This window comes from Melospiza melodia, chromosome 3, assembly GCF_035770615.1.
Source record: "Melospiza melodia melodia isolate bMelMel2 chromosome 3, bMelMel2.pri, whole genome shotgun sequence".
In the NCBI taxonomy this organism is placed as follows: Eukaryota; Metazoa; Chordata; class Aves; order Passeriformes; family Passerellidae; genus Melospiza; species Melospiza melodia.
In genome coordinates this window covers 4,403,893-4,425,392 of record NC_086196.1, presented here as the reverse complement: position 1 = coordinate 4,425,392, position 21,500 = coordinate 4,403,893, and the positions used below count along the sequence as shown (strand labels likewise).

At 42.9% G+C, this 21,500-nt stretch overlaps 2 protein-coding genes across 3 annotated transcripts; both read right to left on the bottom strand.

The window, feature by feature from the left end:
• Positions 1-423: 423 nt before the first annotated feature.
• Positions 424-11,645, bottom strand: LOC134415397 (glutathione S-transferase). 2 transcript variants are annotated; one of them, XM_063150707.1, is made up of 7 exons: positions 11,539-11,645; positions 7,060-7,166; positions 5,631-5,682; positions 5,263-5,395; positions 4,502-4,643; positions 1,606-1,737; positions 424-881 (listed from the first exon to the last, which is right to left on the bottom strand). In XM_063150707.1, the coding sequence occupies exons 2-7, from the start codon at positions 7,144-7,146 to the stop codon at positions 759-761; spliced, it is 669 nt and encodes a 222-aa protein (XP_063006777.1). In that variant the 5' UTR covers positions 7,147-7,166; positions 11,539-11,645; the 3' UTR covers positions 424-758. The 2 variants fall into 2 exon arrangements, with proteins under 2 accessions (XP_063006777.1, XP_063006779.1); XM_063150709.1 differs by lacking the exon at positions 11,539-11,645 and adding an exon at positions 9,781-10,162.
• Positions 11,646-13,714: 2,069 nt separating this feature from the next.
• LOC134415396 (glutathione S-transferase-like) lies at positions 13,715-20,473 on the bottom strand. The gene is made up of 7 exons (XM_063150706.1): positions 20,349-20,473; positions 19,154-19,266; positions 18,507-18,558; positions 16,169-16,301; positions 15,168-15,309; positions 14,343-14,474; positions 13,715-14,025 (listed from the first exon to the last, which is right to left on the bottom strand). Exons 2-7 carry the CDS (start codon positions 19,238-19,240, stop codon positions 13,906-13,908), a joined length of 666 nt encoding a protein of 221 aa, XP_063006776.1. The 5' UTR covers positions 19,241-19,266; positions 20,349-20,473; the 3' UTR covers positions 13,715-13,905.
• Between the last annotated feature and the right edge of the window lie 1,027 nt (positions 20,474-21,500).

The following is a 21,500-nucleotide window of genomic DNA, read 5'->3' as shown; positions in this document are numbered from 1 at the left end:
GAAAAGGTAAGCAGCCACAGCACTTGGCTTTATAACTGTGGGAAGTGACTGCCGAACCTAAAACCTTATAAAAAAACCACTCAAGGGGCATTTGCCTCACTGACCAGCCAGCCAAGCAGCAAAAAAGAAAAGCAAGGGAATAAGTGCTCTCAGCAGATGAAAATCACAGCAGGCCAATTAAACACAAGGACTTTGATCTTTCAGTGAAAAAATCACTCCTAAGAGATTCATGTGGGGATTAGAAAAGTTTTTTACTTCTGCCCATAAACTTAAAAGGATCATGAATTTTAATTTTATTTTTAAAGTTTTTATTTCCTTAATTTTTAAGCTGTGAAATACAGTGAACTTTCTAGGAGACCTCCTGAAGAACCAACCCAGAAGATTCTAGGCCTGAATTTAAATGAATTCTCAGTTTTCAGGGTGTGACTCCTCAGTCTGGCAGTTTATTAAAATGAGTTTGGGGATCATGTGGCATTTCTACAGTACTCCAGAAGCTACAACTGAACATTTTACCCTACCAGGCATGAACTATAATTGAACACACACCAAGTGTCAGCGTATTTTATTTCATATAACTGCTTCATGAAATTCTTCTTTCTAGATGCAACAGATCCAAATTAGCCTTTTACTCTAATTTAAAAGTGTATTCAGAGTATATGGTTTCAACACTGGCCATATGATGCAAGTTACAGAGCACATCTATGAAATTTACAAAGCAAACTCTGGTAATCTACTACAGTTGGGTTATTTTCATCAGATTAAATATTGAATATTTTCCTCACAACAGCAACAAACTTCTCATCTGTTGGTGGCTTCCGCTGGCTACCAGGCTGTAAGAATTTTTTGATTGTTGGAATGTTGCTGATTCTTCCTTTAAAAGCCTGTAAGAAGCAACAGTAATGCCAGTGAGATTAAGGAAATGATAATTCCATCCTTTATAGTTTAAAGATCAGGTGACTTGGATTTTTACTTGTCAGACATACTTATTAAACAGTAAAAGGTATTAGCTTTTTCTGATCTGTAATGCTGATGCTATACCTTTGTTTCCCAGATGGGAATGGGAAAAATTAATATTAAAGAGTTAAGATTCATCTAGTAAAAATTGGAAGAAAAAACTCCACATAGCAATCCTGCAGATATATTTGAGAAAAAAAAAAAAGAGGCAATGACAGGGATATGTCAGTGCAAAGCACTACAGAAGTCAAGATATAGGAAACTGAACTGCTCTTTGTATATGATTTCTTTAAAATATAATTTTGCTGGCAAAAAGTAAAGCACAGGAACTGCAGACACATCAGGCCACAGACTTTCCTTCTGGATATTGCTGCTGTGTTTGAAGACATGGAAGTAGCAGTTAAAGGACCAAATTGGTAGCACTAGTGAGTGAATTCCTGCCAGCTGAGAACAACTAGGAAAGGCAGAACTGGAGAAAGGTGAGTCCCCAGCAGCTCTGGGGCAAGGCAGTGCACTGAGTGCAGGTTTTTGTAGTCAAACAGACCAGAGAAGTGTCAGTACAATGGCTCAAAATATGTAAACATCAATTATCTTCCAACAACAGTGAGTGAAATTTGTTACTTCCCATATTGACAGCAGATGATTACTAACCTGCAGCAGGGGGAATGCAGACAGTACATCAGGCTTACATTCTTCTGCCATTAAAATGGCTTCCAGCAGATGGACATCTGCCCAGCTTAATTTGTTGCCAACAAGATAATCCTGTCCATGATCTTTTAAGGCCTATAAAGTATGAACAAATAAACAAAAAAAAATTCACATGGGATGTAACTATTTTATCTAGGTATTTCATTGCAGACAGATTACTGCAAAAACACAGCAGAGCAAAGCCATGCAAGAACCTATGAAGTCAGAAAGCGATACGTATTCTTTAAACAAAAAATTAAATCAGAATTCATGTTTCAGTGTGTGCAGTCCCATCTCTCACTCTAACCTACTGCACCAGGTAGCTGTATACCAAGTCGAGTACTACAAGAAAGACTTAACCACACAAAAGGAACAGGACTAAAGTAATTGGAAGAGGTAGTCAGGCCAGTTTACATGTAAGCACACCTCTAATTTTTAAGAAAAAAGTTAAGTGAATTTCCAGATGTTTCAGCAAAATTTGAGTCTGCTGATTACAGTTTGAAATATGTCCAGAACGAAGGAATACAACCTCCCAGCCTTTATCTCATAAGGAAGGACTCCTTTATGGCAAACTGCTGATGCAAGAATCACAGCCTGCCAAATCTAACACGTGTAGCAGACAAGTTGAGATGAACATTGCAGCACAGCTTCAGAGCAGTCACCAGCTCTCCAGCCTGCCTTTCACCTGAAGACTGTCACCCTCCCATCAGGAGCAAGAGAAGGCCATGTCTGTGCCTAAGTCACACCAAGGCCACTCCAAATTAACAAATGTGCAGTAAGACATCAGTCTGTGACCCTGGAAGCCAACTGCTTCTCCAGGCCCATGTGCCAGTTCTACCACAGAGGCAGCAATCATGGGCAGTCACAGCTGATCCCTTCACATAGTAACTTCCTACTCTGCTCTAACAAGGTCTAGCACAGCTTGTTTATCACACCGTGTGGAAACTCCAAACATAGCATCTGACTGCCTGCAGGGCTCTATATTGCCTTTTGCTGCTCCATCTGGCTGCTGAGTGTTTAAAGTGAACTCTCACAGCTAGGTATGTTTCCTGTCAGCTTCCAAAATGAGTAACACATAGACTGCAAACCCTGAGAAGCTGAATCAATAGACATCTTAAACAGCTGGTACAGAAAGAAAATGATTAACCATTTTAACAAAATTAACTAGGCTAAAATAATGGAAAAGTTCAGCTGTGTCTTTACATTAGCAAATAGGGGTTACTTTAAAGACTCTCCTACATGGAGCATACATGCTAAAACATATCACTACAGTAGTTTATGCCACCTAAGCACAGGCTTAGAGAATTTTGGTGCATTTTTATTGTTTAGTAACTTAAAATACATATCAGAGTTTGAAAGATTTGGGTGTGTAATCAATATCTCTCAGCACAGCCCTCCATCGGTATGGGAGTGGATTTATATGAACTCTGATTACAGAAGTGCTGGATTATCATTTACATTGTTATTTTACAGGGCAGCCTCTGTGGGTTTTGTTTGTGCAATTTAAGGCTCTAATAAAGTGGGACATGAAATTGCATCAAGTCCTGTAGTTTTTGAGTGGACTTCAGCTGCCTGGTAACAAAGGCTTCAAGCAGGAAACCCAGTTCAGCTCAGAACCAGCACAGCTTTGTACCCTTGGCAGATTTCTGAGACCACTATGCCCTGAAAAAGCACTGGCACCAAAGGAAAAGTTACAAACAGAAGCAAACTTGTGAGATGAGGATCACAGCTGGATCAATTCAAACAAGAAAATCTTAACACAAAAAAAAAAATTTACAATATCCTTACAGGAGAAATAAAACAACAAAACAAACAGCAAGTTGGTGGAAAATGGCAGTTCAGTAACATCCAGGCAATGTTCCAGGGAGAAGAAAAGAACAATCCACCCCCTCCTGACCAACTCCTCCCTAGCCAAGAAAGCCTCCTCATGTGCTCCAAGGGGATGGCAGGCACAGCAATGCCTTCCCTCACAGCTCAGGCTCTTTGGTGCATGCTAGCCAGTAAATAATTGCTTTATGCTTTCTGTGCTACATGTATCTTGCTTGCAGAGCCTCTCTGTGCACACCTAAGGATGCCCAAGTAGCAATTCAGAGAATGAAAATCATAGTCTCTAAATATAATACATTTAAGCAATTGATTTAAGGAAGATCATAGAATTAGATCCTTAGCTATAAAGCACAAAGATATTTTACTTTGAATAGCAGGAATAAAGGAGGCTGAGTGTGACACCTTATTGTTCTCTAGGACACCCTGACAGGACATTGTAGTAGGGTGGGGGCCGGCCTCTTCTCCCAGGTAAGCAGTGACAAGAGAAAATGGACTCCAGTTGCACCAGGGGAGGTTTAGATTAGATCTGAGGAAATTTTTGTTCATGTAAAGGGTTGCAAAGCACTGGAACAGGGAACTGGTGGATTCACCAACTCTGAAAGTGTTCAAGAAACACGAGGATGTGTCACAGGAGGACACAGTTTGATAGTGAATATGGTGGTGGTGCTGGGTTGACAATTAAACTTAATGATCTTTAGAAGGTCTTTTCAAACCTTAACAATTCTGTAACACATTACACTTCCAGACAATAAGTACTGAAGGCTGGCACAAGGATTGAAATGGTGCAGTTAGGCAAAACACTGGGAGCCATCAGCCACTAAGGTAGGTTGGAAAAGAAAGACAGCAAAGAGACCCAGTACTGAAACCACCCCAAAAATTATTTGTGGCTCTCTTTTCACATTGCTGGATACTGGCTCAATCACACATTTCTAAAGTTCTACTGTCACTTGCCTTCTGGAAAGTATTTGTGTGGGAATAGAGGGGGAGTGGGGTAGGAGGGGGAGCCCAGAACTGCTGGTGATTTATCACTTACCTTTTCATAAACAGGGAAGTACCTGCTTGTAGCTCGTTCAATGATTAAGGCAAGATTCTTTTCTTTTGTATCAGCTGGTTGAAAAGGGAGATACATGATCATTCCCATTAGGTCTGTAGTTCCCTCCACGTACATATCAATCCTGAAACAAATATTTTTGTTCAACATATATCATTCAAACTTTCCATTTTGATTCTTTTCCTGAAACACAACTCTGAAGTGATAACTGAGTATAAAATGTTTATTAGAGAATAATAAACATTTTACTCAGTGATTACTTCAGAGTAATCACTGAGTAATACACTGTAATGTAATACACTGGTTTCTTTTCTTGGTTCTTCCACTTTGAGAAAACTTCCAGTTTTGTTCAAAGCACAAATTGTAAAACAGGCTCACAGTATATGCAATAAGCAAAAAAAAGTCTGCAAGTAATGTATTTAAAGTGGAATTCATGCTGTTTTCCATTAATAATGTATTCATTTATGCTGTGGGAGAAAAGATTGCAGATGCAAACCACTTCAGGGAAAAAAAATTAGTTTTGAGGTCTAATCATGAGAGGATGCTGGCTAAAATTTGCCAGTCCATAATAATCTCCACAGTCTCTGGAGGTGCCCTTCCATTCTCACAAAATAAACTCTCTACAGTAAGTGACAGTCTGCTAGGTATACTCACATTTACTGCAGATACTTCACAGCAACATTCTTTCTGTAAATATTAACAGGCATGGAGGAGTGTTAGTGAGTGGCACACTGTTACCATACCAGGCTCTCTCCTTCAGGTCCTTCCCATAGAGGTTGTACTTTGCTGCAATGTAGCTGAGGATGGCTCTGGTCTGCACCATCTTCATCCCATCCATCTCCACCATGGGCACCTGCTCAAACAGCAGCACTCCATCTAGGGAAGAAAAAGGATCAAGCTACTCAGGCTGCTGAAATACTACACTGAAAATAAGGAAGAGACCTGGTAAGAGAACAAGACATTTCTAATTCTCAGGGATGAAAGCATCCACAAGGAAGAAGTTCTTCTATACGGGTCAGATCATATTGCAGGTCTTAAAAAAAAACCCTCCTGTTGTTCTTTTGTTCTGTGTGTGAGAATTTCTCTTTAGGGTACAGGTTTACAGACTCACCATTGCGCAATTTTTCTAAGTCTTCTTTTGTCTCTATGAATTCTTCCTCAAACTGAAAAGCAACAATAGAAAACAATGCTGTCACTCCAAAGGCAGTGGAGAAGTGGAAGGCAGGCTGGCAGTTAGAGCTCACCTCTGCACACTTCTCTCATTGTGTTGACCCTGTGAGGAACCCATTCAGTGCCAGGAGCTGGGGGAGCAGCTGCAGTTCCAGCTGCTCATGGAGCCCTGGGAGCCCAAGGCAGGAGCTGGGAACTGCCTCCCTTTGCACAACACAGGGCATGGGGACGTGTGGCACTGGCCAGGTGAGCCACAGCAGGAGCCCATGACCCCAAAGCTTCACTTAGACTGTGAGGGTACCAAAGACCAGCAGTTTCCTTTGTTCCAGGTCCCTCCCTGGAGGCATAATGTTACTCTGTTGTTGCACCAATATTGAATTACTTTGAGGACTGATGGACAGGCTCCTGGATGGTCAGACAGGAAAGTTTCCTTAACAGATCCTCCACTTCATCTCTGCTCCAGCAGAGACAATAACCCAAGACTTTGGTGTCCCCAGCCCCACAGGACTGTACAAAGCATTAAGCTCCAGAAAGAACTTCCTCGTTATAAAGACCACAGTCACCTGCATGAACCATAAACTGATACCAAATAATGCAATTAAAAAGCAGCTGATGCCACATGAAATATTGAGAAAATTCTTGTAAATTATGCCTCTCTTACACAGCATTTATCTCAATCTTTAATCCACTGGACTTTTTTTTAATAAGGACATTTGAATGAGGACAAGATCTTGGTTTCCTCAGCACTTGTCCTCTGCAAATTCTCTGTCAGCAATATTCTCAAGTGAGCAGCATTTAAAAAAGCCTTTTATTTCCAACAGAGTATAAATAGTTTCAAAAAAACATATTCAAACAAAAACTTAATGTAGAAATTAAGATGTCATAGGATGGCCTTCACCTTATGTGAATCTAGATAGGTCCCCTAACACTGCCTTTGGGGCCGATCTGCTGATTTATCCTATTCAGGTCCTGACCCAAAGAACAAAAGGTGCTTTCTTTGGAGAGAATGTTCATAAGTTTTCACGTGGTATGCATGGTCTTTCAGTGGAGAAGACTCATGAGATACAGGGAAGTTTGAGCATTGGCAAAAAGTCACCCTTTTGTCTGTAGCGACAATCTACAATCTCATCTTAAAGTATGTTTCAAAAATGACAGCCATCAATTCTCTTTATATGTTAAAATCTCTTCACTGTGTAACTATGGCTCAAGGAATACATGAAATAAAACACAAGAGTGTATCACTCAGTCTAAGCATTCTGCATCACAATTTTTCATGATGTGCATATCCCTAAGCACAGATGCAATTGGGAAACCCTTCCAGAGGATACCTATTTTAATCACAAGTCACTTTATAAAAAAAAGGTACAAACCTCAACCCCAGCTGCTGCTAACAGCCACCGGATTGACTCCATCTTCCCCCTTCCCTTGGTGTAGTGCAGCTTGGGTTTCCCCGCCATGATTTCAGAGTTCTTGCTTCCTGATAAAATCAAGATGATAATCTTATGGAAGCATGCTTTAAATTAGCATTTTGAATATCTCACTCCAAACTATTAAATACAGTTGGATAAATGAGAAAGTAAAAGAATGCAACCAAGTTTCCTGTGAATGAATGGAATAAAAGAAAAACTACACAGTACCAGAATGTGCAGCCATTCAGCCACATCAAGACAATAAGAATCTCCTAAATAATATATTATTGTAGTTTGAACAGCTTACTGAGTTTTACAACCAAAGCAGAACTGTAGGGTACTCCTGAACTAGCACATTTTTAACCTTGCAGTGATGCAATCTCTTCAGTAGGTGCTGGTTTTGTCACATGTCGTACCATACTTGAAAAATGTACTGTATCAAATGAATGGCTTCCAAAGAACACCAAACTAGTGTCACCAGCACTGTTTTCACCTCTCTCATATGACAATTCAGAGCCCTGAGCTCCTGTGCCTTTACAAATATGCTTTTAAAAGCAACATATATCACCAGGGCTTCTACATTCCTTATCCAGCTGCTACAGTCAAACTGTAACAGAGATTTATATTCTATCTGCCCTGAAAATTTAACTTTAAAATCAAAAACCAAATGGAAGGAACTGACCTCTGTTGGGCAGATAAGGCCTGGGCAACGCCCCTGGCAGCAGGGGCTCAAGTCAGCCCATCAGATGATGGTGCTGAGATGAAACACTCGGTCCTTTCAAATTTCCCTGCCATGTGCAGTCACATGCCACTGTATGACATGGGCAGCTGATGTGAGCTTGCCTGGTGCTGGAAACAAAGCTAACACTGTACTCTTATCCCTAATGGGTCACAGAAGAATGAAGCAAATTTCATACGACAGAGGCACAGACTGACAGAATGCTTCATTGTTAAGCCAAAGGTTTATCAGTTCACAGGCAGGCTTTTATTTATGCTTGCATTGACTTCACAATACATAGCTGGGCCACAAAGTAAAAATGTTGGCCATAATCCCAAGGCATCAATAAAGAGGCAGAGACAGCACAACAGTGTCAGGGGAGCCTGCATCCCTGGGCCACTCCACTGAAGTCCTTTGTGATGGGTGCTGTCTTCCACAGCTCTACAGCTCTCAGCCATCACTCTGCCAGCAATGACTCACAGGAGAAAGAGGTGCCCCCATCCAAAATGCAGCTCTTCCAAACCGCTGCTCAGCTTCCACCCAGCCCTGTGTCATAGTTTAGCAAGAGAGGAATTTTTTTAAATAATACAAAGCTTCCAATCACTAAAAACCTAGACACGACAAAAACCCTGAGAACTTCCTCTTTTCTCTTTCACAAGTTACCAACAAATCAAGTAACCATTTACAAGACCGAAGCAACACGTTAACCCTTTCAATCCTCCCTCAAATAAGAAAAAAACCCTCAAAATACAAACATACAAAAAAACCATAAAAACAAAGTCAGTAAAAAAATCAAATCCAGAGAAAAAACATAAAGAAATACCTTAATTTTAAAACTAAAATCCTCTTATAAACTATAGAGAAAAAACTCTTTTTCCTTATAACACCTAAAACTGTAAAAAAATTTAAAAATCAAATTAATATAAAACAAAACCCTCCATATTAAAATAAACAAATATTAAAATAAACAAATATTAAAATAAACAAATATTAAAATAACAGTAATCCCATAAAAAGTTTTTTAAAAAGTAATCCTCTACCCCCAAGAAAAAAAAGAAAAAAAATCTGTTATTTTAAAAATAAAAATAATTTTTAAAATAAATAATAAAAACTTTTACCTTTTAGCAACTCATCTTTAAAACATAAATCAACATAATCCCACAAATCAACATAACCCATAAACAAACTGTAAGAAAGCTTATAAAAAATAAGAACTTCACAATTACAAATTTCCCTGAACAACTACTGTTCGTTAACAAAACACAAGAAAACTGGGTTTTTTTCTTGCAGAAAAGTCTCCATAACATTAACAAAAAAGACTTCTCTCCCTAAGTAAACTAAAAAAAAAAATTAAAATATTAAGCTATTTTTTTATTTTGTTTCTTGACATTATCAGTAAGAAAAAAATATTTTAAAACATATATTCTAAAAATTTTGTTCTAATTCTCATTACTCTTTCTTTTAGTTACTGTTCGTAAACTTTTCTTTATACTTTTTTAAAATTTTAAACCTACTTTACCTTTCTCTTAATCCCACCTCACAACAAAAAAAAAAAAATTAATAATTAACCAACACCAAACCCAACACACTCTTTAAAACATTAACCAAAAGAATCTCAAAGTCAATAAAATCTCAAATTAACAAACCAAAACCACTACACAAAATTAGGATTTCTGCCCAGTTTCACACTAAAACCACCACAGCCTGGCAGTGTCTGTGTCCCTGGACAGCTCAGTCCCTGCAGCAAAGCTCCCCTGATACAAAGGTTGTGCTTGTCAGTGGATTGTGTCTCGAGTGGAGCTGCCATCTGCTCCAGCACTGCTGGACGCCAGGCTGACACCTGAACAAGGCACTCAAAAAGGGACTTGCCACAGCTCCCTACAGGACCATGATCTAAACCTCATTTCTATTTCCCATGAATGATTTACAGTGTAACAAGTAAGAGAGCTCCTAATCGTCTTTACCTCAGAAATACTTCATTCCCCGATGCTCAGAAAGTAGGTGTTGGTCTCAGCTTCACCAGAGGGGAGAACTGCACTTAAACCCTCACAGAATGGACAAACACTCCAACCTCCAGCAGTGGGAGGTCCAGTGGGACCAAGGCTGAGAAACACACTGTAAGGACAGGCTAGTACAGGCAGAAACAGCAAACATCCTTGACCTCTCCACAAAGCAGAGCTGGAGCTGATAAAATTCAGCCCACGCAGAGCCCTGATTGCCAGTCTCAGCTCAGTGCTCCACTGAAAACCGGGACGTATCCCCTGAAAAGCCAGCAATATCCTCCTGCAAAAGCACTGCTAAAGGTCCGAACTGGGGGTTCAGGCTGAACACTTACATAAGGCTGCAAGCTATTCTGGTGAGCCTTTTATGGCTCTGCAATGAATATCCCTTTGTAAAATACTGAGCAGTGATAAAAGAGTCACAAAATTGGTAAACTGTCTTTCTTGAATAGCAAGAATGGACCTGAAAATTAATCACAAACTTTCTTGATGTTTTAGCACATCAGACTTTCCTTGGACCACAGCCACGCAGGTGTCAGAGAGGCAACTACTGCTGTGATCGCTGTATTAAAAACACCCCATGTTGTTTTCTCCAAAACAATTCAGGCACCAGCCTTTCAGTGAGGAACAAGTAAATGAATTTAGCAGCAAGCTCATAATCTGAAGCAAGATCTTAAACTTTCTTCCTAGCCGGATATGGGCCCCGGAGCAGTTCTCTGCAGCGCTTTGTTGCTCGACCCCGTCCCGCAGGGGCAGCTCCACACAGCGCAGCGCTGCATCGCCCCGGACCACCTTAACCCGCAGCTGCTCCCCAGCGGGCGCCTTCCGCTGTGCCCGGGCCAAGTCCGGCTTCGAAAAGCTTCCTTCTACCGCCGGAGCCGGAGGAGCGTCCGGACGAGGCAAAGTACTCCCGGAGATTGCAAAACTTGCACTCCAAAGAGCAGCTTCTCTTCAGCTTCCCCGCCGATCGTACCCAGTGCCGAACACAAATAAACCCCACCTGTGCCCACCCTCCCGCCCGTCCCGATCCCTGCTGCAGGAGACAAGCTGGGGAATAACCCCTGGACGAACTCCCTGGAGCAGCACGGCAGGACGGGCCAGCCGGTGTGTCTCGCACCTCGCCCTTTGCTCTCCGGGCGGGAGCGCCGAGCCGGCCAGAACCGGGCGGGAGCGCTGACCCGGCCGGCACCGGGCGGGAGCGCTGACCCGGCCAGAACCGGGCAGGAGAGCTGACCCGGCCAGAACCGGGCAGGAGCGCTGACCCGGCCAGAACCGGGCGGGAGCGCTGACCCGGCCAGAACCGGGCGGGAGCGCTGACCCGGCCGGCACCGGGCAGGAGCACCGACCCCGGCCGGCACCGGGCAGGAGAGCTGACCCGGCCAGAACCGGGCGGGAGCGCTGACCCGGCCAGAACCGGGCAGGAGCACCGACCCCGGCCAGAACCGGGCGGGAGCGCTGACCCGGCCGGCACCGGGCGGGAGCGCTGACCCGGCCAGAACCGGGCGGGAGCGCTGACCCCGGCCGGCACCGGGCAGGAGCACCGACCCCGGCCGGCACCGGGCGGGAGAGCTGACCCGGCCGGCACCGGGCAGGAGCGCTGACCCGGCCAGAACCGGGCGGGAGCGCTGACCCGGCCGGCACCGGGCGGGAGCGCTGACCCCGGCCGGCACCACTCGCTCCACGGGGCTGGCGCCGCCCGCCGCCCGCCCGCCGCCGCAGTACCGTGTGCCCGAGCCGCTCCGCCGCCACAGCACCGACACGGCACCGAAACAAACAGCGCCCGGTCCCCACACACGATCCTCCCGCCCCGTCAGGCGGCCGCTCCTCCCCTCGGCTGCCGCCGTGCCCACCGCCCGCCCCGCCGGGCGCATCATCGTCCCCCAGCGCTGCAGCTCAGGGAAAAGCCCCCCCAGCCTTGTCCCTGCAGTCTTGCCGAGTTCTGTTGCAAAATGTGGAATGCGTAAACATTTTCTTGACGAGGGATGTGCTTTGATGTTTGATCTTTGTATACTTTCAAGCCTAATCAACAAGAGAGAAGTTCTAATCTGTGAAACAGAGAGCAGTTACCTAACAAGGTCTAAGTGAAGTCCAGCTGTGGGAAAGAGAAATTACTTGTCATGAGAATTGCCTTGTTAAGAGTTGAACATGTTTTAATGATCTCAAACCTAGGGAGAGTTTAACAAGCCTTGGAAAGAACAATGTACCTCCGATAGTGGATACATAAAATACAGAATTTATGGGGCACAAGGGCATTTGGCAGAACTTCCAAGATAGGGAATAAACTAAAAAAGCCCACTCAGCAACTGTGCTGAGATCAGCTCTGAACGGGTATAAGACAATTCTGGCAGGGAGAGATTCCCACACTGCTGACTCACAGCCCACCAAGTCAAGAAACCCAAGTCAAAAGAAGACAGAAGACACAGTGAGCATGTAGACTAATCAGCATGAGAAGAGGGAGAAGCATTAACCCATAGAAGAGAGAATATTGATTATTAAGAGAACCAGACAACTTGTAGTCAATTAACATTAATGCCTTTACTTGCTAAAATGAATAAATAGTAAAAACTTGTTATTGATTTTTGGAATACCGCCAAGCAACCAGGCTTGCACAACTCTGAAATTAATAGTCAATGTCTCAATTAAGTGTGTAATTGTTGGTCTGTTCCGCACTGGGTAACAAACCTAAATTTTCTGGACAACATTTCCACTGGGCTGGCTCCGAGGCAGCAGCGATTGTGTGAATTGTGGGAGGCGGGGGCTGCAGGCCCTGTGCAAGCCAAGCAAGCACTCCTTGTGCCAGGGGCTCAGGCTCTGAGCGGCCAAAAACTGGGATATCTGTGAGGGATCCTGACACTATGTGGCCGTGCCAGGAGCTCATCCTCAGAGAAGGCCTCATGGCGTGGAGTCAGCACCCACAGCCCAAGGTTCTGGTGGGACTCAGCAGCTGCCAGTGTTGTATAAATGCTTCAGCGAGGCACGAGAGAAACAGCTCCTGCAACAACCCTCTGCAATACATGCTTTCCTACTGAAAAATATTAGTTTATTTCCCTTTTTGATGACAAAAACTGGTTCCAGCAGCATGACATTTCCTATGAAGAAACTGTTGGCTTTATCAAGACCTACATAGCCCTGATTTTGCCCAGCTGAAAACTGACAGTGCTCTAGTTGTAGCTGGATTTAGAGCACTAACTCTTTCATTTACAAACTTGGTTTATTTGGTGTTTAAGTAGTATCACAGAATCATAGAATGGTTTGGGGTAGAAGGGACCTTAAAGATCATCTAGTTCCAACCCTCCTGCCATGGACAGGAACACAATTCACTACATAAATGAACATATTTATCAAAGTTCAACAGTCTTTTTAACCTCAATAGTGGAGTTGGATTTAGTGATTAAAATGAACAACTCCAGTACAACTTGCATTAAACTTGGTTTAATATACAGTGACATAAGTCAATATGGATTCCTGCATTCCAGGCTCTCACTAAGACCTGACACCATCCTGAATCCTTCCTTAACAAGTTTTAAGCTGCTGACCAGCATTTGTTTCTCAGAGTCTGCAAAGGGCTTTTAGCTGCTGCAATAGATCTCCTGATAAAGGAAACATGGGTGAAGCTGCATTACAAGACTTCAAGTGTCTAGTGCCAAAGCAGATGTGCAGTAGGAGATCTGGTCCAAGGATATTCCAAGTTCAGCTCAGAGGAAGGAAGAATCCAAACTTTCAGCCTCAGCTAACCAGAACATGCAGGCTTTTCCTGGCATTTCCCAGAAAAAAAACACCATGACCTACTGTCTGGGATAATCTCTCCTAATTTTCAAACAATTCTTGGGAATGCCAGAAAAACAGAACCAGACAGATCTTAGGCATAGAAGCAGCAAGAAATCAATGAACAGCCAGGTTTTGAGTATCAATAGTAAGAATTTATTTCAGGTATTCTCTTTAGTTATTTAAAGCATTCTGTGTTGTCCAATATACCCCCTATTTAGTGAACTATTGCCTTTCCTGGTAGGATCAAATCTTGGTTTTCAGTGTTTTCATTATTTCCCCAATGTCAGCAAGCACAATGGAATAGTTTCTGCAGCTTTAGACTCAGTGGAAAATTTTCATTACATTTGGTAACTCTTCGTCAGTAATTAGCGGTTTCCTCTGGCTGCCAGGCTGCAGGAATTTCTTTATTTTGGGGATATTGCTTATTCTTGCTTTGAAACTCTACAAAACAAAATCAAAAGAGCACAGTGCTTAAGGATCATTGCAGCTGTCAGACATTTCAATGTTATCTGTGCCCTGAAAGATACATTACAGCTTGGTGCTGCAGAAGAAACTATATGGTTCCCCCTCTTTTGTTTTCGGGATTATAAAAAGATACCACAAATATAAAAACGAGTAGCCAAGGCCACCTACAGACCTTGGGATATTTTATTATTTTTCAAGTCACTTCTGACCCTCTCACTCCCACATATTTCCCAGCCACTTTAAATCAGTGGTCCTTTCCTTTCATTCTATATTCAAATTGCTCATTCATTTACCTGCAAGAGAGGAAATTTGGCAAGTATATCAGGTTTGTACTCCTCTGCCATCAAAATGACTTCAAGCAATTGAACATCTGCCCTGCTCAGCTGGTTGCCAACCAGAAAGTCTTTTCCATGGTCTTTCAAAACCTAAAAACAGAGAACAGAAGCAGATCATATCTCTTCTCTATTAATAAAATATAAAATAACATATAAATATATAAAATATAACTTTTTCTGTTCTTCTCTCATAAAAAATATATCTTCAAAGCAGGGTCACACATTGCACAGAATTGTCAGTGAAAGAAGGAAATGCAGTTCAAACACTTGAAGTACAAACAATGATCTGAAGGCACTGCCACCCTAGGCATCATCTATCAGCTCTTTCACTTCTACATTCCTGTCTGGCAGCTCAGTTGGGCTCATCTTGCCTTGCCTGCTGTAGCTGCACTGAAGCCCAAGCTGTATGAGATACAGGAGGAACTGCAATGCTTTTACACAGCATGTATGGTACAGGGCCATTTGCACTTCAGGAGGAACCTTGATGTCAAAGCTGGTGCTGTAGAGTCTTTTGTCTGAACAACACACACACTGAAACGTGGACATTTGGGGAGCTCTGTGTGTGCTGGGTTTTTGCAGCTGTACATCTCTCCCAGATTTGAAGTGCCCTCTGTCCCCTCTGTGGTATCCTGTCTCCACCTTAATCCCAGCACCACTAAAAACCAGAGCATTGATTTTCCAGGGGTAGCTTCTCTTCTGTTTTCCTCCATTAAACTAGTGTGCTTCCAGGATGGAGCTTCAAGGTAACAGCATCAATTGAGCTACAAGCTCTTTGCCACATACCTTCTCAAAGGCTGGGAAGTATCTGTTTTCTGTCTTGTCCATCATATTTGCAAAATGTTCCTGCCTTTGTTCTGGTGGTAGGTAGCCATATGACATGAGTAACTCATTCAGATCAAACATTCCTTCCACGTACATATCAATTCTGAAAGGAAGAGATCCACTTGGTCAGGTCACACAGTAGGTCTGAACAGCACAATAACCCCTGGCACAACCTCACTGAGATGCTGGGAAATCCCTGCCTCTTCTATCCCACACACATATACCCTGGCAAAGTTCCCCCTGGAATGCAGTTGCACTGGGGCCAGGCAGGGAGGGAGCTTGGGCCAAAGGCAAATGCAAAATTCCTAGGGAAACCTAAAGACTGTAGGACTCCCACTTCTTACTGGGACTGATTCTTGTCTGGAATATGGGTTTGAGAACCTGATTACAAAACTGTCATGTGTACCATAAAGACTCGTGTTAAAAATCCAGTAAGACAGCCTAAGATTTACAGCAGGTCCATACCATTTCTAGCAAATATCATGACACATGTGTTTACCAGGGCTTATTAAGTTCAAGCATTCAGAAATACCTCAGGTCAAAACATGAGCCCCAGGAGTCCTCTCCTTTAATAACCTGTAGCTAAATCTCTACTAATTCCTGCTTATTAGAGAGAGAAGGGTTTTTCTTCCCTGAAAAGACATTCCCCTGAATATGATGAGGGTAAAATGATGCTGCTGACAACTGCAGGAGAAAATGAAATGCAGCATCAGTGGGACTGTCTGCCCCCTGACTGCTTTCTTCTGTTAAGTGAATTGACCTCTGACTGATGATTCCTGGGCTCGCTTGCCCTATGGAATCCAGCTGGCTCTCTCTGCTGTGGACATCAGCTGCAGTCACAGTGATCTCGTGCACTGCTGCCCTCTCCCACTGAATCCAGCTGGGAGCTGGATACCCTTGTGTTTCCCTGAGCTACAGGGTGGGCTGGGGTCTAACAAGCAAAGGTGGTACTGTTACAGTATAGGGCTCTCTCCTTCACGTCCTTCCCGTAGAGGTTGTACTTGGTTGATATGTAGTTGGCAATGGCTCTGGTCTGCACCAGCTTCATCCCATCAATCTCTACCATTGGCACTTGCTGAAAGAGCAGGGATCCATCTAGGCCAAGGGGAAGAACACAAGGAGAAGTTCAGTCCCTCAGTGAGAACCACCCACACATGTGTTAGGCAAAGAAACCAAACATATTCCTTTTTATTTAGAATCTGAATCAATCTGGCTGGATAAAATATCCCAAGATCATCAAATCCAATTGTAAAACCAGCAATGCCTAATTCCACCACTAAACCCTCTCCCCAAGTGCACATCTACACGCAGTGACTCAACCACTTCCTTGGGCAGCCTGTTCCAATGCTTGACAACACTTTTGGTAGCAACCTTCCTCATTCTTACAGGAAAGTGTGTAAAATGCTCACCATGCAGCAGTGACACGTTAATAACTTAATAATACAGAAATGAAGTTGTTGGAATTTCAGATTGAGGCAACAGTCAAATGCAGAACTGGCAGCTGTCACACATTGAACAATACATGCACTGCATGGCTCTAACACAGGTGATTTTCATGGAGGTTCACAGAGATGAGAAGGACTGAAAGATCTGGTCCAGCCAGTTTCTGTCATGTTCTGCTGAATACATTGCACTTTCTAAGCACTGACCCACATATAATGTGAATACTAATGAATATATAAATAATAGTGAATTGAAAAGCAAAAAAGATCTTTGTGACAACTTTTTTGACTTTATAAATGGCAGTTCATCTGTCTAGGCATGAAGTGGCAAGAATGAGAGACTTCCATGAGATTCCTGCAAGACCCAAATATCACTTGGAGTAAGGCTGGACCCATGCAACGCTTTTGCTAGCACAGAGAAATCTTATCTTAGCCTGAAAGATGTAAAAAATTGTTCTCCAGAAAGAGAGGTATCAGATCAGAGAGTCTGCAAGAGTTTTTGCTTGATGGAATCATATTTCTTGATTCAGATGACTGATCAGATATGTCCCTCTTTGTAAGGTTGCATTTAGCTTTATGCTTGTGTCCCAAAATACTTTTTGAAAGGCAGCCTGTTACATAGGGACCAAGTGATTATTCCTACAGGACAGCAGGACTGCAAATGCTAACCCAAGCTCAGGTTGCTTTTCACAGGCCAGGTGAAGAGCACAGACATGCAATTTGGTTTGGAAGAGACATGATTACCATGTCCAGGAAGACAGAAGCGGAAACCAGCATGGTGGGTTGTTGCCTTGGGAGGCAGGAATGCAGCAGAGGAACAGGTAAACTCGGAAATCTGGAACTCTGTTTTCATAGGGATCATAAAACCACAACTTTGAAGGCAACCTAAGATGCTAATGACTTTGAAGATGATCTGAAGACAAAGGCCTCTATGGCCATAGGATGGAAAGCAGTGGTCACAAAGTGAAGCAAAGGAGTGAGACCTCGTGGGAGACGACCCCTGGGTGCCAACTGTAGGGGCTGATCTCTGGGGCCGTTCGGTGCCATCCGGCTGCTCTGGACCCCCGCCCATCCCAGCCTGTACGAGGACAAAAGGAAAAGACTCGAGGCTCTCTTCTCCTCAGGACCAGAGCCCTACTTTGTTCCTTGAGACGTGTCACCTGGAAATCCAGGCAACATCCCTAGGGGAAAAGAGGAGGAATGCTTGATGGTGGGAGATTTTAAACCGGGGAATGGAGGGTGGAGGTAAAGAACCACAGGCAGTGGGATACAAGTGGGGAGGGGGAGAGGAGAGGAGGAGACCAGGCAGAAACCACTGCTACTGGGGCTCAGGGGGCAAAGGGGAGAAGGAGACAGACCATGTGACCAGTGCAATTTACCAGACACCCAGTGCAAAACAACAACTAAATGAACTATTTAGTGCAATACAACAAAGGAGAGTCAACCATCTGAACTTCAAGAAAGGCTCTTGGACTGTGTGGGTTGTCCAGAGAAGCTGTACATTCTCCATCCTTGGAGATACTCAAAACCCAGCTGGGCATGGTCCTGGGTAACTGGCTGGAGGGGGCCTTGCTTGAAGTGGGGCAGGTGGAGTAGATAATCTTGAGAGGTCCCTTCTGACCTCAGCCCTTCTGGCATTCAGTGGAGGTTGAAGCACCTGGGTGGATGATATCACCTAACACTGCAGTGTGCCACTCTGAGAGCTCATGTACAAACGAGTCTATGCCATTTTCTTTTAAGGCACTAAGACTTAAGAATTCTTAGGTGATCTCAGACAAGCAATTCTAATTCTAATTCTGATTACTTTTATTATTATGATTATTGCTGCTTGTATTATCAAAAAGTGAAGGAAACTTACCCTTCCGTAACTTTGTCAGATCCTCCTTTTTTTCCAGGTAAGATTCTTCAAACTGCAGGAAGGAGAAAAATTCTATTGTCATTTCATGATTTAGCCTCTCCTCCTTTAGGTAAAAAAGGCCTAAAGTGATATGTTTTGGGCAATTTTATATTTCTAAAACATAAATCATATTTGAAATCTTTCAGGCACATTGGCCTTCACTGTGACAGAAGCCCTCGTACCTTGAAACACACAGATTCCCATACACTATCTCGGGTTGAGTATCAGAATCTGTCAGAGGAAAAAAAAAAAGAAAACCTGTAGTTTTGGCCATTGGAATTTAACTGCAGGTTCTCAGAATTGCAGGTGCTTGACCTCTGTAATCAGAATATTAAGAAGCCAGGTTCTGCTGCGGGGGTTCTAAATTTCTTCTCTCTCTAGCTACAGGGGAGGAGCATTTCTGGTGCTACCTGCAGGCTTTGCACACAATGCATGCAAGTGAGACAGGAACTTGCCCCCTGCTTAGGGCAAGCTTGTGCTCCCTGTTGGCCTGCTCAGCAATGCACTGAAGGTAGAGCTTGAAACTGCTGCTCAGTCACACTTTTCAGAAGGAACAGTAGAAGCACATATTTGTCACAGGATCTCAGTACAAAAGACCAGAAACAAACCTCAACCCCAGCTGCTGCCAGGAGCCACCGAATTGGTTCCATGCGGCCACGTCCATTGAAGTAGTGCAGCCTGGGTTTTCCAGACATGTTTCCACCTCCTGATTCCCTGGTATCTGCAATGAAGAAAGCAGGGTTGAGCAATAAACATTCACAATCCTGGATTCAACTCTCTAATTTGCTTTCAAAGTTCTCTTTTTTGAAACCAATGATTTATCGTCCAAGACTTGAATTAATCAACAGTGGATATAAAAGTTAGAATATCTTGAGAGACTGCCACGTATCATTCTGCCTTCAAATGTTACTAACACGTGCAGAATGTTTAAGCAGAACTCTGTACTTAGAGCAATTGGCCCAGGGAGAAAACCAGTCAACCAAAACAATTTTCATTCAAACTGTTCTGTTCTGACCAGAAAGCTGCGTGTGCTATTTGTGTATTTTGGCATTATCTCAGAACACAGTTACTGTTTAATCAGATACATGCTATAAACTCAGCAATTGCTCTGCTTTCTCCAGCAGCCATTTATGCTCCATTATCACCAGCCAGGAAGGAATCCTTTCCATCAGTCAATCTCTTTTACAACACTCCATGCTTCTAATATGTCTTTAGACAAACCTCCAAAACATGGAAATTATTTTGCCTCTGGTAACATCAGATTTGCCTTTACCACAGGCACAGCCTCAGGGCAATGCTTGCTTGGTCCAGTTCCAGCTCTGCTGGAATTTCGAGCAACAACAGTTTCTAGGCAGACACTTAAAGCAACAACAGTTTCTAGGCAGAGTGTCACCCACCCCACTCAGAACCATGTGTGCACATCAGCCACAAACACACCCAAACAGTGCCCAGCCTGTACCAGCCTCACAGCTATTGACACCCTGTCAGCAACAAAGCTGAAGCTTTAACAGCAGCAAAAGGAAAACGGCCAAACCACCACCATATTCCCCTTGTAAATAACATGTCAGCTTCTCTGGAGTAGGAAGGAAGAGGTGAGAGAAAACACTTTCCACTTGTTGTATCTGCACTTCTTTTTCTAATTCTCTGCACCTCAAAAGCAGCTGATTAAGAATTAACATTTGGTGCACATAACCATGTTAGTAAAGAAAGTACATACAGACATTTATTCTATAAAATCCATTCAATGGCTGAGTTTCACATACAGCAACTCTCTGTATGTCCAAAATAAAAGAACCCACTTACCTTGTGCACAGTGGAACTCACGCTAAGCTCTCAGCCGTCTGCCTTGAGATTATATAACTATAGCCCCTCCCACAGCAAGTATTGCCAACAATTCTCTGCAAATGAGAAACCTCTTTCTCTTAAGCAAACAAAATCAATTCTCTCTGTTTAGTTACTTCTCATTTACAGAGAACAAATTCATGACTAATGATGACAATGCAGAAATGTAAGATACATGAGAGATCATGATCAATGGAAATATCTGTGTCAGCACAAAATGGTAATATGCCTCCTATTTGCCATTTAAAAATAATTATAGTGTCTGAAAAGGCCATTCAGATTTTAAAAATACTGCTATGCCAATCACACTTTTATTTTAATGTTTTTTTGGTTTTTTTTTTTTACTTTTTACACCTTGGCACTTTACATAAATCACATCAACTAATTCAGCTCAAATCTGATACAAGCTTCTATGCTTTGCTAAGTGTATATTCCTTCAGGACACTTCTGCTCAATTTCATCAAAGGACATTGGGGTCAGTTTTTACATTTTTTTCGTCAAAAACATTTCCCTGAATTTGACTCAGTGTAAACACATACCAAAGAGAACTGTAAGAGACAATGAACTGTGGTATCAGAAGTCAAACGGCCATCTGCACTCCTGACTGTTTTCTTTTGCCAACTGTATTGATTTCAAAATGTCAATACAGAATAATCCTCCTTGCTCCATCCTGCCTATCTAATCTACGTGGTTAAAATTGATGTAGGCAGTACCTGCAGTCAAGGTCAACATAGACATGCAAAATTTGGCTGAATTACCCTGAACATAGCAGTGAGCAGGAATATTCTTCTTAAATTACACAGGGAGGTTGTATAAATTGCAGAGTGTCACACAAAAGGATTGATTTGTTACTGTAGGAGGGGCTTTTCCCTCAGATCCTTAATGGACACTAGCTGCAAGTGCTGTCCAAATACTTCTGTGAGGCAGGAGAGAAACAGCTCCTGCAACAACTCTCTACATCTTTCATCATGCTTTGCTGCTGAAAAACATGGGTTTATTTCCTTTTTTAATGATAAAAACTGGTTCCAGCTGCATGACATTTCTTATGAAGAAACTGTTGGCTTTAGCAAGACCTACAGAGCCCTGAGTTTGCCCAGCTGAAAACTGACAGTG